General features: G+C 50.2%; 1 protein-coding gene across 1 annotated transcript; it reads right to left on the bottom strand.

Annotated features, from left to right (window-relative positions):
• Nucleotides 1-166: 166 nt before the first annotated feature.
• Nucleotides 167-4,642, bottom strand: EGR2 (early growth response 2). The gene is made up of 2 exons (XM_010985782.3): nt 4,089-4,642; nt 167-2,741 (listed from the first exon to the last, which is right to left on the bottom strand). Exons 1-2 carry the CDS (start codon nt 4,255-4,257, stop codon nt 1,492-1,494), a joined length of 1,419 nt encoding a protein of 472 aa, XP_010984084.3. The 5' UTR covers nt 4,258-4,642; the 3' UTR covers nt 167-1,491.
• Between the last annotated feature and the right edge of the window lie 9,271 nt (nt 4,643-13,913).

Below are 13,913 nucleotides of genomic sequence, written 5' to 3'. Positions count from 1 at the left end.
GCCCACTCAGGAGCGGAGAGAAGCTATAGGCTGTTATAGAGGACGGAACAATGAGTCAAAACAACGCCTCCCCACTTTTACACAAGTGCATGGGGGAAATCCCCGGAAAGCTAGCGTTTGATTATGAATGGAGATTGCTTTGGGGCAAGAGGGCTGGTGTTGAAAGGCTAACAAAGAAAACTTGGAGATCCTGGCTCTGTTCAAAGTACTAAAATCCACTGGGTACTGTTTAATTCCCACCCAGTAAACCTTTCATAAGTAATTTCTGCAGCAAAAATATTGTTGAAAAGTATTTATTTACACTACAGTCATAAACCATTATCTGAACTTTAGTTAGTGGTTTTGTGTTAGAATAAATCATTTATATTTCCACAACTATTAAGAGCTAATAACCAAACAAGTCAGCTCCAGTAACATTTACATTCTGCAATTCGACTACAAAGGTAACACTTTTAAGTCACAAAACAGAGCATACAAAAATATACTTTCTAAAAAAAAATTCCAAATATTAATAGGCAGAAGTATACAGCCATACTAAACCCAGGGAGTGATTTTTTTTTCCATAGTAAGGCAACCCATTTACATGCAGACCCTGTAACATTGTCTACATCACACAAGGCACCAAGGACACTTTCGACACAACTGCATGCATCCTAGTTTCAGAGAATATATGTACATCCCCCATTAAATAAGTTAACATCTGACTCATTTCAAGAGATCATAAATTGCTTTACTTTTTTTTCCCGAAGGTTCAGAACTTGGAGAACAGTGCACATCAAAAATACACAAAATCTGAATGGATATACACTGAAAAAATAGTCTTTATGTTTCTCAAACAACTCAAAAAGGAGCAGATATTGCTAGGTCACTCCCATCACATTGCACTTCTGTTCTCTGAGTTTATAATACATTTGCTTAAAGGGTCGAGATGACTAGATAAGCTTTGATTCACTGTTCTAGCGCCACAGAATGCAGCATAAAGGCCATGCTTCACTCACTGTACAGCATCCCCCAAATCAGTCCCAAGCCATAAAGTGCACATCAGTTTCGCTTCTGTCTTTTTGCTGTCCCAACTTGAAGGGATCAGCATCTCCCAACCTACTGTAGAAAAAGTCTCAGATCTCCAGAGTCAAAAACCTGTAACCAGTCAAAATAAGAGAGGGGGAGCAAAACCTAGTCAAACAAACCTTTAAAGCAGGGTCAGGCCTTAGCCCTCTAGACCAGGGGCTCCCATCCAACCCCTTTCTGAGCCTCCCGTTACCTTGGGGTGATAGTCAACTCACCTAAGAGAGACTAAGGTGAGCTAAGTTTTAGGAAGGACGTGCTTCTAAGTGGAAAGAGGGGCAGTGCTAGGCTCCACCAAGGCCCTTTGCCCAACAAAATGAGGGAAGGGCAGGAAAGGTGGTAGTGTTTGTCGTGCAGCTCGAGTGGACGAGTGGATGAAGGACCTCTGGGGCCTTAAGGAGTTGGTATGTCAGCCTGAGTCTCATCTCAAGGTGTCCGGGTCCGCGATGAGCAAGGGCCGAGGGACCCTCCACCAATAGTGCTGCTGGTGCTGCTGCATAGGGCTCCCCCGGCTGGAGCACCCCCAGTGCAAGAGGCAGTGGAGGCGGCCGGCATCGACGAGGAGGGGGCACTGCTCTTGCGCTCCTTCTGCCTCAGGTGGATCTTGGTGTGGCGCTTCCTCTCGTCACTCCGGGCAAACTTGCGGCCACAGTAATCACAGGCAAAGGGCTTCTCGCCAGTGTGAGTGCGGATATGGGTAGTGAGGTGGTCACTGCGGCTGAAGTTGCGCATGCAGATCCGACACTGGAAGGGCTTGTGCCCAGTGTGGATTCGGATGTGCCGTGTTAGCTCGTCCGAGCGGGAGAAGCGCCGGTCACAGCCTTCTGCTGGGCACGGGTAGGGCCTCTCATGCACTGGGGTCTTGCTAGGCCTGTTGGGGTACTTGCGAGGCCTCAGAATGGGCCGCAGCGGCAGATGATGTGGGTTATAGGCGGCGGCAGCAGCTGCTGCTGAGCTGCTGCCAGGTAGCCGGGGTCCCTCGCTGCCTCCACTGGCCCCTGGCCCTGTGGCCCCAGCAGTTGGGCCCCCCAGGGTAAAGTTGCGGATGGTGGAGAGTGGAGTGAGTGGAGGGGGGACTCGCAGGGAGTCCAGCGGGCAGGGAAAGGGCTTGCGGTCTGGGCCAGCTGTACCATGTAGGTCTCTCTGGCACTGTGATGGGAAAAATCCAGGATAGTCTGGGATCATGGGGAAGAGACCTGGGTCCGTGGCTGGCTTGGGGGACGGGTAGGAAGGAGGTGGCGGGTAGGCCAGAGAAGAGGAGGTGGAGGTGGTGGCTACTGACAGGAATGCCGAGGGGTCCTGGTAGAGGTCTCCTGCACAGCCAGAATAAGGAGGAGGCGGTGGTGGAGAGTAGAGGTGGTCCAGATCAGGCTGGGTCTGGGACATGGTGCACACACCCAGGGGTCCAGTGGCCAGTGGGTTGGGGGAGGCAGAGGTGACGCTGGATGAGGCTGTGGTGGAAGCTGGGGAGGTGACCCCTTGCAGGATGCCTGCACTCACAATGTTGATGATGCCTTCTGGGTAGCAGCTAGCACCAGGGTACTGGGGGTCAATGGAGAACTTGCCCATGTAAGTGAAGGTTTGGTTTCGGGGTGCAGAGACGGGAGCAAAGCTGCTATGATATGGGAGATCCAAGGACCTCTTCTCTCCAGTCATGTCAATGTTGATCATGCCATCTGGAAAGGGGAAAGTAAAAATGGAGGTGGAGCAATGAGAATGCAGCCAAGAATCCCTTCTCACCCCCCTCTCACATGAGTCCAATCCCAAGGCCCAGGATCCTAGCCCTGTAGAGCTGGGACAGAGTCTAACAGTTGGAGGAATTGTGGCCCAAAGACAGTAAGAAGAGGCTAACCCAAGATCCTACTGTGGCAACCAGTGACAGTTTGGGACTCAAACTACCTCCAGGAAAGCAGGATGAGCTACTTCCAACCCCCACATACAGCCATCTGTAGTTCCAGTCCCCAATAAAACACCCAATAATAGCAACAACAATATTAAAATTTCCCCATCTGCCTGTAACTTCTCTCCCTCTCTTTTGCCTGGGGGGGTCCCACTGCTGTGTCAGACATCACCCAGGAGACTGATCCTAGCCAGTGCCTCCAAGGTGCCAGCCTGAGAGGGGAGCCCGAGAGGGGTGTCATGATTTCTCGGCTGCTCCCCATCCCAGGTGCCTTCCTTCCCTCCCTCTCCCGTTGCGCTTCAGTTGACGACTGCTGGAGGGAATCTGGCTCTGAGATAGGAGTCTACAGGTCTCCTTTCCCACGCAACCTTCTCAGCCTTGCCCGATACTCGCGTGTCCTCGCCACAGCCGAAAGCCAGTGGCAAGGCTTCGAGGAAGACGCGGGGACTGCAGGGAGACCACTTTCCACCGTATCGCCAAGGAAACTGGAGGCGCCGGTGCCCAGCGGGCATCCCTCGGCAGCCAGGGGTAAGCTTTCCGCAGCTGCCCGCCCTCCCCCCGTCCTCCTCCGCGCCTGGCCAACCCCCTCAACTTCGCGAGCGGCGCGCAGGACTCGCGGGGAGCGAACTCCGAGATTTTCTCCGGGTCGGTTCTGCCCAGGAGGGAGCGGCGAACGCTGTCCTCTGGTGTTTTTCCTCCGCTCGACTCTCCAGACGCGCAGCTTTCCTCCAGAGCCCTGAACTTTCCCGTCACTTTGCCTCTACCCCGAGAGAGGGGAGGCCGGGGGCTGCCGCTGGCCGAAAGACCCACACAAATCCCGAAGCCTAGTGGGGCATCTCTCTTACTCTCATCCCTGCGCCGACCGGGGGCTGGGCGCTCCGCGGCGCACGCACGGCCGATCGCTGGCAACCTGGTGCATCTGCCCGCGCGCCCAGCTCCAACGCCCGGGTACCCGCTCCCATGGACACCTCCGGCACCTCCTTACATTCTTTAAAGCCAGTTCACTCAACACCGTCCACCTCGCGCCCCAACCCTCTCCTCCAGGTCCTGCACACGCACCAAAACCCACCCACCACTTCCGAGCTGCGTGGGTCCCGGCCCGCGAGAGGGGCACGCGGCTTACCTCCGGCCACTCCGTTCATCTGGTCAAAGGGGCCTCCCAGTTCGGCATTGGGGAAGATGGTCACCGACGTGGCGGCGAGGTCCTCCACCGGGTAGATGTTGTCAGACAGCTGGTGCACAAAACCACTGAGAGTTACTGGGATTTTGTCTACGGCCTTGGCGGTCATCATTTGCTCCTCGCACAACCTGGAGACCCAACTCCCTCGCTACCTGGAGTGTCAGAGAAGCCGTTTTGGAGAGGGACTGGACTGAGCCTAGGTTGGTATCTCCTTTTGCCCTCCACACTTAAAAGGCAACTACCCCCTTCCAAAAAAAAAAAATCCAATGGAAATAAAACTAGCAAACAAGTTGCTGTTTTTTCAAGAAGCAAAATGGCTATTTGCCACTGACTCTCTCCTGTGTTCCGGCTGGGAAGCCAGGAGTTGCTGGTGTAGTGTTACTAAAACAGTCAGTGTGTCCCCTCGCCGAGCTATTAATCAATTGCTGCTCTCTCGGTTAGACGGAAAGTGTTGCTCTAAGTATTTATGGGCAGGTCCTCAATGCCCGTGACGTCACTGCCCATATATGGACTGAGGAACAGGGCTGGGCCAGGCAGCTTTTGCCGTCACATGGCCGGTTTGCACAGGGGCTTGGCGGCGCGGGCTCCTCCGGGCTCGCGACTCCCGGCTTGCAGCCCGCGAGGATTCACGGGGGTCTGGGGAGTGCGGACCGAGCCGAAGCCCTGATCCAGAGCTCAGGGTCCGGCAGGGATGGGGCTCGCTGCGAGTCCAGCCCAGGCCACTGTAGGAGAGCGAGCAGGTCCCAGCTGCGGTGCGGCCTCCGGGTAGGGGAGGAATTCCGGTTCTCCGGGACTTTCCAAAAAAGGCGAAAATCCGGTGCCGGCAGCTCCGCCTCCCCAGCCCTTGTTTGGGAGCCATTCCGGAAAATTAAACTTCGGAAAGAAACCGAGCGAAGCCGAGACACTACAGTCAAACCCCTACTCACTTTCTTGGCAGCTCAAAACCGCAAGCAAAAGGAGGCAGCGAAGAGAGAGAGAGAGAGAGAGAGAAAAAGCGGCATGCATTCACGGAAGCTGACTGCTTTTTTCTGAATTACTTGGTGGAAAGAAGTGGCTGGTGATAAGAGTGAATGCGGTATTGCTTTTTTGGAAAGTCTGTTCTATTTATACAGGAGCGAAAACGGAACAGGTTTTGGGTTGTTTGTTTGTTTAAGTATTTTGGGCACTTGGGGCAGGGGTGGTAGACCCTAGGAGGAGCAGATAACTGCGGGGACCTTCGAGAGAAATCCTCAGCCGCAGACACCCCCCTTCCTCTAGCCCGCGCGCTCCCCGCCCCCCTTCAGCTGCTGCGCGAAGCCGGCGCCCTTCCCGGCGCGTCTGGGCGGTAGCCTGTGTGGGAGCGTCCAGATGGAAGCTTGGACACTCACCCTGCCCCGCCACACAACACACACACAAACACACACTTACACTCAGACACTCTCCACTTCCGCTACGCACACTCCTGCCCCCGCCGCCTTCTTCACACACTGGCTCGCACACCTTACGCTACACACCTCCGTGTTGACAGCGCGCCCGTGAGCCCGCCTTGCCCACAGACTGCCGGGTCGGCGGAGCGGGCGTCTGGGTTTGCTGGACAGGGTGCTCTGCGAAGACACCCATCCTCAGCTTCACTGACTGGACTGGCTGCCACCGTAGTTCCCCACCCACGAAAGCCCGCACCGAGCCCTACTCCAGAACACACACATAAGGAGGAATATTCTTCCTTTCCTTGGCCAAGAGCCACCTCGAGGAGGCCAGCGAGGGCCAGAGTGACAGCAAACAGTGACGCTAGCTTCGAGTTTCCATCACCCTACACGCTTTTCCCTTTGTGAGTAAAAAACAAACAAAAACAAACAAACAAACTAACTAACAAACAAAAACTGAGCCGGGTGGGTACCTTTCTCCTTAGTTCCCAAAACATTTTTAAAAAACTTTTCAGAGGTCCAGATAGCGACGGGTTCTGGCTGGCTGCACACACCGCTCCTACCTCCTGGATCACCCCGGCCTGCACCAGGAGCGCTCCGAGCCTGGCCCAGGCTCTGTGGGAGGCTGGGCCCAGGTGCTACAACAGTGATAGGGGCCTCCCGCTAGCCCTCCTTCTGCCCCAAAGCCCCCAAGGCCCGGGATAGAGCACGAGGGCAGGCCCTGCCCTTGTCCCGCCGCCGGCCAGGATAGCTTCAGCCTCGTGGGGGCCGGGGAGGGCGAAAGCCACGGCGCCACGCCGTGGAGGAAACGCGGCGCTGCAAGCGGCTTTCCCGCCGCTCACCTGCCGCGGCCGCCGCCGCTGTGAGCCCGCTGCCGCCCGGCCCCGCGCGCTGTGGTCAGGGCCCGGGGCGGCGGTGAGCGGCCTCTGCCCCTCCTGCCGAGCGCCGCTTCTCCCCTTGCCCGCCGCGAAATCGGTTCTCCCGCGGCTGGACATTTTTCTGACTTCAAACACCCAGAGAAAAAATTCGGAAAGTTTCTCGCTCGCTCTGGGCGCTCTTTTCCAATTGGAAATAAAAATAAAAGGGAAAAGGAAGGAAATCACAACAAGATTAGAACCCTTGTAGGTACCCTACCCTTGGCAAAAAAAGTGAAAAGTCCCATTTCTTTAAAAAAAAAAAAGATAAAAGAAAAGAAAGCTACTCTCTTACCACGTGCGCCAGCCCGCTCCTCCTGCGCTCCGGCCGGTCCCGCGGCCCCCGCGCTGACCACCGGCAAGACGGCACCTCGGGGAGCCCGACTCGCATCTCCAGCCCTGAGTCCGAAAGAAGGGAGGGGGGACCGAATTATGCAAATATGGGTCGTGGCAGCGGGGCTCGGGTTACGGCCCCCGCTGACCTCCGAGGTGAGGCATCCACCCGCGGCAAGCGCTGGCACGGCGACTGGTTGCGCTTCGCTCCTCTCCACGCACGTGGGCGGACGGGCGGGCGGGCGGGCGAGTAACCGGGGCCGCCCCGCGGTGGGCGCTGCTGCCAACCCCGCCGGCGGCCGCAGTGCGCCGCCCGGAGGGGGAGCTCCTGGACGCCCAAGTGCCGGGCGAGCTGGGCGCAGAGAACAGGACTCAGGCTGGGGCGGCCTAGGTGAGGATGAGCCTCACGATCTTCGGCTGCTACCTTTCCCGAAGGAGAAGGCTGAGTGGGGGTCGATTGGGGGAGGGGACCCCACTAAGGAGGGGCGGGCTTGCCTGGCCCATTGGAAAAGCACGTTAGAGTAAATGGGAGTGACTGACATTCTGGAATTATACGGAGCTTTCTAACAACTCACACCTCCCGTAAGAGCTGCGCCACTTCAAGCCCGCGGTGCGCCGAAGGTGGGTTGGGGGCAGGGGCAAGGAACAGTGGCAGGCTCTCAGGAAGGTGCCTGGGGCCAGTCCTGGGAGGCCTTCCCTGAACCCCCGCTGGACAGGTCAGTAGATACTTACCATAATCTCTCTCGTTCTCTCTCTCTCTCTCTCTCCCCCTCTCCCCTTCTCTCCCTCCCTCCCTCCCTCCCTCCCTTTTAAGAGTGATAATGGAACAAAGTCTAGGCAGACTCACTTCAAGCCAGACATCCTGAGGATACGTAGTAAGCTCAGAAAACTAAAGTAACTTGCTTAAGTCGCACAGCTGGTAAGTAGTGGTGTCCAAACTTGCAACGGGGTCTTCTGACTCCAAGTACAATGCTCTGGATACTACATCATTCATACAGGAAAATCCAGTTCCGGAAAGGGAACAGCTCTTTGAGGACTGGGAGCCTGGCTCAGCTCACTAAAGAAGAAACAGATCGCCTTGGCCAACTTCATCTCTTCTTTGGCATTTCTGAAAAGATGAAAGCTGAAGTCAGGGCTTTCAAAGGGAAGGGGACAAGGGACTGTCATGGACATACCCCTTCGTAGATGAAGGGAGAATTTGAGTTCTAGGGCTTTCTAGGCCCATGTTATGGCTAGAGTGACCAGGTTGGCACAAAGCCAGCATATAATAGGCCCTGTAATAAGAGAAACCAACCCCACAGTATCCTTCCTGGAGTGAAGAAGTGAGGGGGGAAAAAAAGAAGTAGAGACAAACAAAAACTCCAGAGGTATTTACAGAGTAAGATACTGTGCTGGGGAGGGGAGGAAGGGAGGAAGAGGGAATGCGGCAGTTAAATACAGAGATGTATCATGATCTCTACTTTTAGGCACCTGAGCTAATTCTGATTAAAAACTGAACGCCTTTCTTTAAAATAGTTGTCAAAATGCTTAAGTAAATGGAGCGCTCCATGATGTATCAGGGTTATTAAAAGAGTAGCAAATGGTCCCAGATTCTGATTTGCTTTGTCCTGAATCCAGACCCAGTAAGTAAAAGAGGAACGAAGCAGAGGAGCCCTATAGGAGGCTTGCCCCTGCTACACTGCAAGGAGAAAGGGAGGCAATCTGAGGGTCCTGGCTTGCCCTCAGTGTCCCCTCTCTGAGTGGTTTTTAGCTTTTTTTCCCAACAGTATGGACTGAGAATCACAATCAGCCTTGAGTCATGTCACAAATAATTTATTAATGTTTGCATTTTGATTTATTAAGAAACAGTTTTGAACATCATTGTAGGCTATTTCTATTGTAATATCATTTTCACTCACTTTCATTCTAATACTGATACTGGAGTGAGAAACCAAGAAGCATCAGAATTGCCCTTAAGTGTAGACACACAGGAGAGTGTGGATCCTGAGCTCAAATGGCATAGGACATGTGTGCCTCAGTGATAATCAGGATAATTGCCAACTCTGCCATCCAGCCAAGCCTTTCTTAAAGGTGCCCCTGTGTGCTGAGAAAACTGATAAATGCCTCCCTATATTCAGCATCTCACTATGAATCTGGTGATCCTAGAGGCTATAAACCAAGCCCAGATTATGCCAATCAAAGTTGTTGTGAAGCCTGAAAAAAGCATTGCTTCACACCAGTCCAATGTGCAACCACAGTCGTGTTTCATTAGCACAAATAATCTGGACAAGTAAGACCCAGACCTATATAATCTTATTTTGCAGCAGCAGCAACACTGGCTTAAGCAGAGGGTTCTCGGGTTCCATTTAGGGTGAACTATCACAATTCAACAGATATTTCTTAAGCATCTACTAAGTACAGAAGTGAGAGCCCCAAACCCTGGGCATCTAAAGGTGCCTAAAATCAGGTCTGGTCCCCACCCCATGGAGCTTGTAGTCAATCACACAAATACATAATTGCAAATAATGACAATGTTTGACCCCAAAGAAGAAAAAGGACAAAGGACATAATTGAATCTAGGAGGTTGAGTAAGGCTTCTCTAAGCAGAGATCTGAAGGATGTGCAAAGATTAGGGGAAGGACAGTGGACAGATCATTCAGGGGAGAAAAAGTCAGTGTGGAAAGGCCCCAAGGTGGGAGGAAGCAAAGTGCATTTGTGGAATAAAGAAAGTTCAATGTGGGTGGAAACCTCCAGGCTGCCTTCCATGCCTATTGCACTGGAGCTGAGAGTAGCCAAAACAGGCAGCCTCAGTGGAAGCCCTTTCCCACCTCCCACCCCTTAAGAGATTTTAACCGCTATGACTCTGTGGCTCTCCTTTTTCCTCTGCCATTATCTTTTCTCGATAGTGGCAATGGCATTATATTTTTGCATATGGGTTTCTTTACTTTTCTTTTTTTTTTCACCTCTCAGCTTCTGCAAATGAATAAGAACATGCCAAAAAGATTTCAGCAAAAAAAGACAACGTATACAGAAATGCTTATTGGAATCAGCATTTTGTTTCAGTGACAGTCTTAATGAAATAACATTCCTTAATTGTCTATTTCTCAATAAGGAAATGATAGACAACACAAATTTTGTCCCATTTAAAATGAATACAGGGGAGAAATGCAGTCTTTCTAGTAGAAACACATCATGTCAAACCTACAGATCACTTTACCATTGCTGGCAAAAAATAAAAGGTAATCAATGCATTATTTATCTCTATTAAGACAAGGTACATGTCAGCCTGGGGTCCAGATTAATAAGTGATAGTCTGGTCATTAAGGCTGGAAACAAAATCTCCATTCCAGAGCACACCTTCTTATGCTCTTAGATTTTAAATCTTTCAGCTTACATGTTTAATTGTACAAAAGCTATAACTAAGGAATTCCTGTATTTTTTTAAGCATGCATCACTAGACTGCTTCCCTTACTAGTTTACAGGAAACAATTTTCCTTCTTCCAAATAATGCCAGACATCCCATGGAAGCTTTATTCTTATATTGAGAAAGGACAGGGCAAGTCAGTGCATCCATTTGTCAGAGGAGCTGTTTTGCAGCATATAAGCCAAACAAAGGGGAAAATTTTCATATTTCAACTGAATAATCTTGATAAGAATTGTCACCGTTTCTTGTGGTTAACATTATGAGCTCTGGAGGCCCATATGACATGAGTTCAAATCCTAGGTCCTGGATTCAAATCTTAACTCTGACAGTTCCTGGCTGTGTGTTCTTAACCAAGTTAATGATTTCTCTGTGCCTCAGTTTCCTCATCTATAAAGTGGTCAAAATTATTATACATATCTCATAGGGTGTATTGAGGATTAAATACAGTGATATATATATAACACATAGCATACTGAAAAGACTCACGGTAAGAAGACCCCAGATCCCCTTACCAGTTCCGCCCCTGCTGCTTGACTTGATCTTGGGTTGGTGGTTGCTGCTGGGAGGAGCCAGCTATGCTTGCAACACTCACACCACTCAAGCCTTAGGTGGCAACCATGGGAGACAGGCTCTTCTTTCCCCATATCTGATGATACTTCTTAACTATACGTCAAAAGATGTAGAAACATCACGTCCCCTCATGCCTGCTCAGAATTTTAGCAGCCAAAAAGCCAAAAATGTCTAGAAAGACTTTAAGTTTTCACTATTTTGAGTAAGAAGAGTGGTAGGGGTAGAGGGAGCACTATGCGGTGGGAAAAGCACTAGATTAGGAATTAGGCTCGGTGGTGGCTCTCCACACAATAATGTTCTCAATAGCAATAAGAATGGCTAGTATTTAGTGAGCATTCAAGGGTACTAAACACTCTGCTGACTCTGTTTCCTTATCTCTTAGTCTACCAACCACCCCATGAAGCAGATGTCGTTACTCTTTCACCTTGCAGGTGAAGAAACTGAGTCGCCAAAGCCCACGCCACAGAGCTAATTAAGTGGAAGTGCTGAGCAGTCTGACTCCATCACTTATGCTCCCAGCACCTACCCTAGCCTGTGAACTAGGTAAGACACTTAACCTCTGTGAATCTCTTTACATCGGGGCTGGGCACGCCTGCCTCAGCTGCCCTCAGCCAGAGTATTGTGATGATTCAAAGGAAGAGGACAAAAAACATGTTCTGAAAAGCAGGATGTGCACTGCACATCTAATTGTTGTTTCCCATGGTGACTGTTTGGGTTACTGGACCTTTGATGACAGAGGTAAAAGGTAAGCTCAGATAGGCTAGAAAGTGACGTTTATGATTCCAGGATGGGGACAAGCCATCAACAATCGAACTGAACTTCTAACCTGTTTGATTGTTGGCCAATCCTAAGGCCCTTCAAAGAGGTCTCTTTACCACCCCCACCCCCACCCCCACCCCCTACACTGGAGGGTGGTCCAGATCTGTGTACTCCTTTTTATCTGGGGATGGAGTTAAAGAAGGTGTCTGCTGGCAACCTGGGCCTTTGGAACGAGTCATTAGCAGGTCTACTTCTCCTGATGCTAATAATAGGCCTAGATGCAGATCGTTCTTAGGTCCTAATATTTAACTAGAATGCAAGTTTCTGCCCATGGGCTGTTGTACCTGAGAAAACATTGTGGTTACAATGCAATCACCACTGAATAGCAGAATAGTTTTAGTCAGTGGTCTTGTAAGCACATAATCAGAGCCTCCCCAGAGACCTGGCAACTCCTAGTCTTTTAGAATTAGCAACTTTGCTTTTAAAAAATATGATTATTTAAGCAACAGCCAGTGGAAACTTCAAAAAGAGGAAAACAAGAACAATCTAGATTCCTTTCTTCTCTCTGGATTTTATGAAACAAGAGACACCAAAGACGACCAGAATGACCATATTAGTCCCTTCATCTGTTATTCAGAAATTCTAGGGGAGAAGGTGCCTGATCAGGAGACCTATTTCCTTGCTTTTCCTGCATGTCGGGCTTGTCATCACAGAGCTCTCTCATGTAATAGAAACTTGAATGGAATGTTACCCCCAAAATGGAAAACGATATCTGGAAACCAAACATGTAGATCTCCTACGTAAAAGCTGGGTGGTTCCAGTAGAGCTAGAGTGGGCCTGACTCCACCACTCCGAGCAAATTCTCTGGAATCTGGAAGCCACCGCTGTGATGTATGGAGCCAGCCCACAACATGCTGGGGCTGGGGTTGGGGCTGACTTAGACAGATGAACTAGAGAGCAAGTGAATACACAGAGATGGGCCTATCTCACCTTCAAATACCAGGACAACCTCATGGCGTTTTGTTAATCCATTCAGTGAATATTTATTAAGTACCTGGTATACACCTTGGACTATGCTAGGGTCTTGAGATGTATCAGTGAACAGAACTCCCTGTCTTTATGTAGCTTACGGCCTGAAAATTCTTGTGAATTTAATTCCAAAAACTAAAAAAAGGGAAACCACTAGAGTCCCTTCCCTTGTCTTCAGCCAGAATCACCTTTAAGCCACTTGTTCACACTCAGGTACAAATCTCTCCGAAGGTCATTAAAGAAAGAATATAAAACTTGCTTTAGTAACACATTCTGGTGTTTAATATTCTTGCAAGACATTCTTCATAGATAGAGAACACTCCCCTTTTATTATGCATTTTGTTTCATTCTCTCCTCAGGAGACGTGAAGAAGTTAGTCATGACAGTCTGAGCAAGAACCAGTCACAGGGTGAAATGTAGTTCTCAGCCTTTTCTGTTTCATGTGGAATTATCTCAGTTCCTATAGCCTGTCTTTTAGAATTTTTGCCCTTTTATCCTTTCATCATCTACATCAACTCTCTGTTGGACTTCCTAATGCCACACACTTTCCAGTGCTTATAACAAAGTGTTTTATGTGGCACTCTACCCTTTCCAAGTCCCTTTCATACACATTACTTCCTTCGGGACTCAAAATATAACCCCGTGATGTTGGCAAGGCCACGTTTACCTTTCCTACTGCCCACATAAGTCAAGAGAGACCAGAGAGGCCAAGTGACTGACCTCCGTTCACACAAGTAGTAAGAAGGCAGAGCCAGCATTCCTGGCCAGGTTTCCTTGTGCTAATATTAAGAGCTCTGTCTGTCGAATGCAAGCCTCAACTACTGGTTGGGAAGGCCCAGGCATGTCAATGCTTGTGAAATCCCTGAGACACTTTGATGGCTGGTGGCCAGCTAACATTTAGGTCATGTGTTTTGTTCGCCAGGTGTGTGCTGACCCTGTTCTGTTCCTCCACGTCATTTTATCCGCTATGGGTGAAGACTGGTAGCATGAAGTTAAATGATGACAACAACAACCAGATCCTAGCCTTCCAGGTCATTAAAGGCAATTTTGGGCTACCAGTCCCAGGTCCATCCCCTGGAGTCCTCATTTGTCGCATTTCTGTGAGGTTGGCAACTGACTCACTGATTACCACCCTCTGGATTATCAGCCTGTGGTGCAACTAGAAAAGATTCTCATTTGTATGGGGTAGCTTAAGTGTGGTTGGGTATACCTTGCTGGGGTGACCAGCTTGACTAGGGGAGGAGATGAATTCTCCAGCTTCATCAACAGAAGACCTTGATGGTTTTGTATTTTTTCCAAACTTCACTAACCTGAGCTATGGTCTCCTCAGAGATAATCACAAGAGCATTTTTATGTA

This window comes from Camelus dromedarius, chromosome 8 (assembly GCF_036321535.1).
Source record: "Camelus dromedarius isolate mCamDro1 chromosome 8, mCamDro1.pat, whole genome shotgun sequence".
NCBI lineage: Eukaryota > Metazoa > Chordata > Mammalia > Artiodactyla > Camelidae > Camelus > Camelus dromedarius.
The sequence above is the reverse complement of the archived record's forward strand: the minus strand, read 5'-3'. Positions and strand labels throughout refer to the sequence as shown.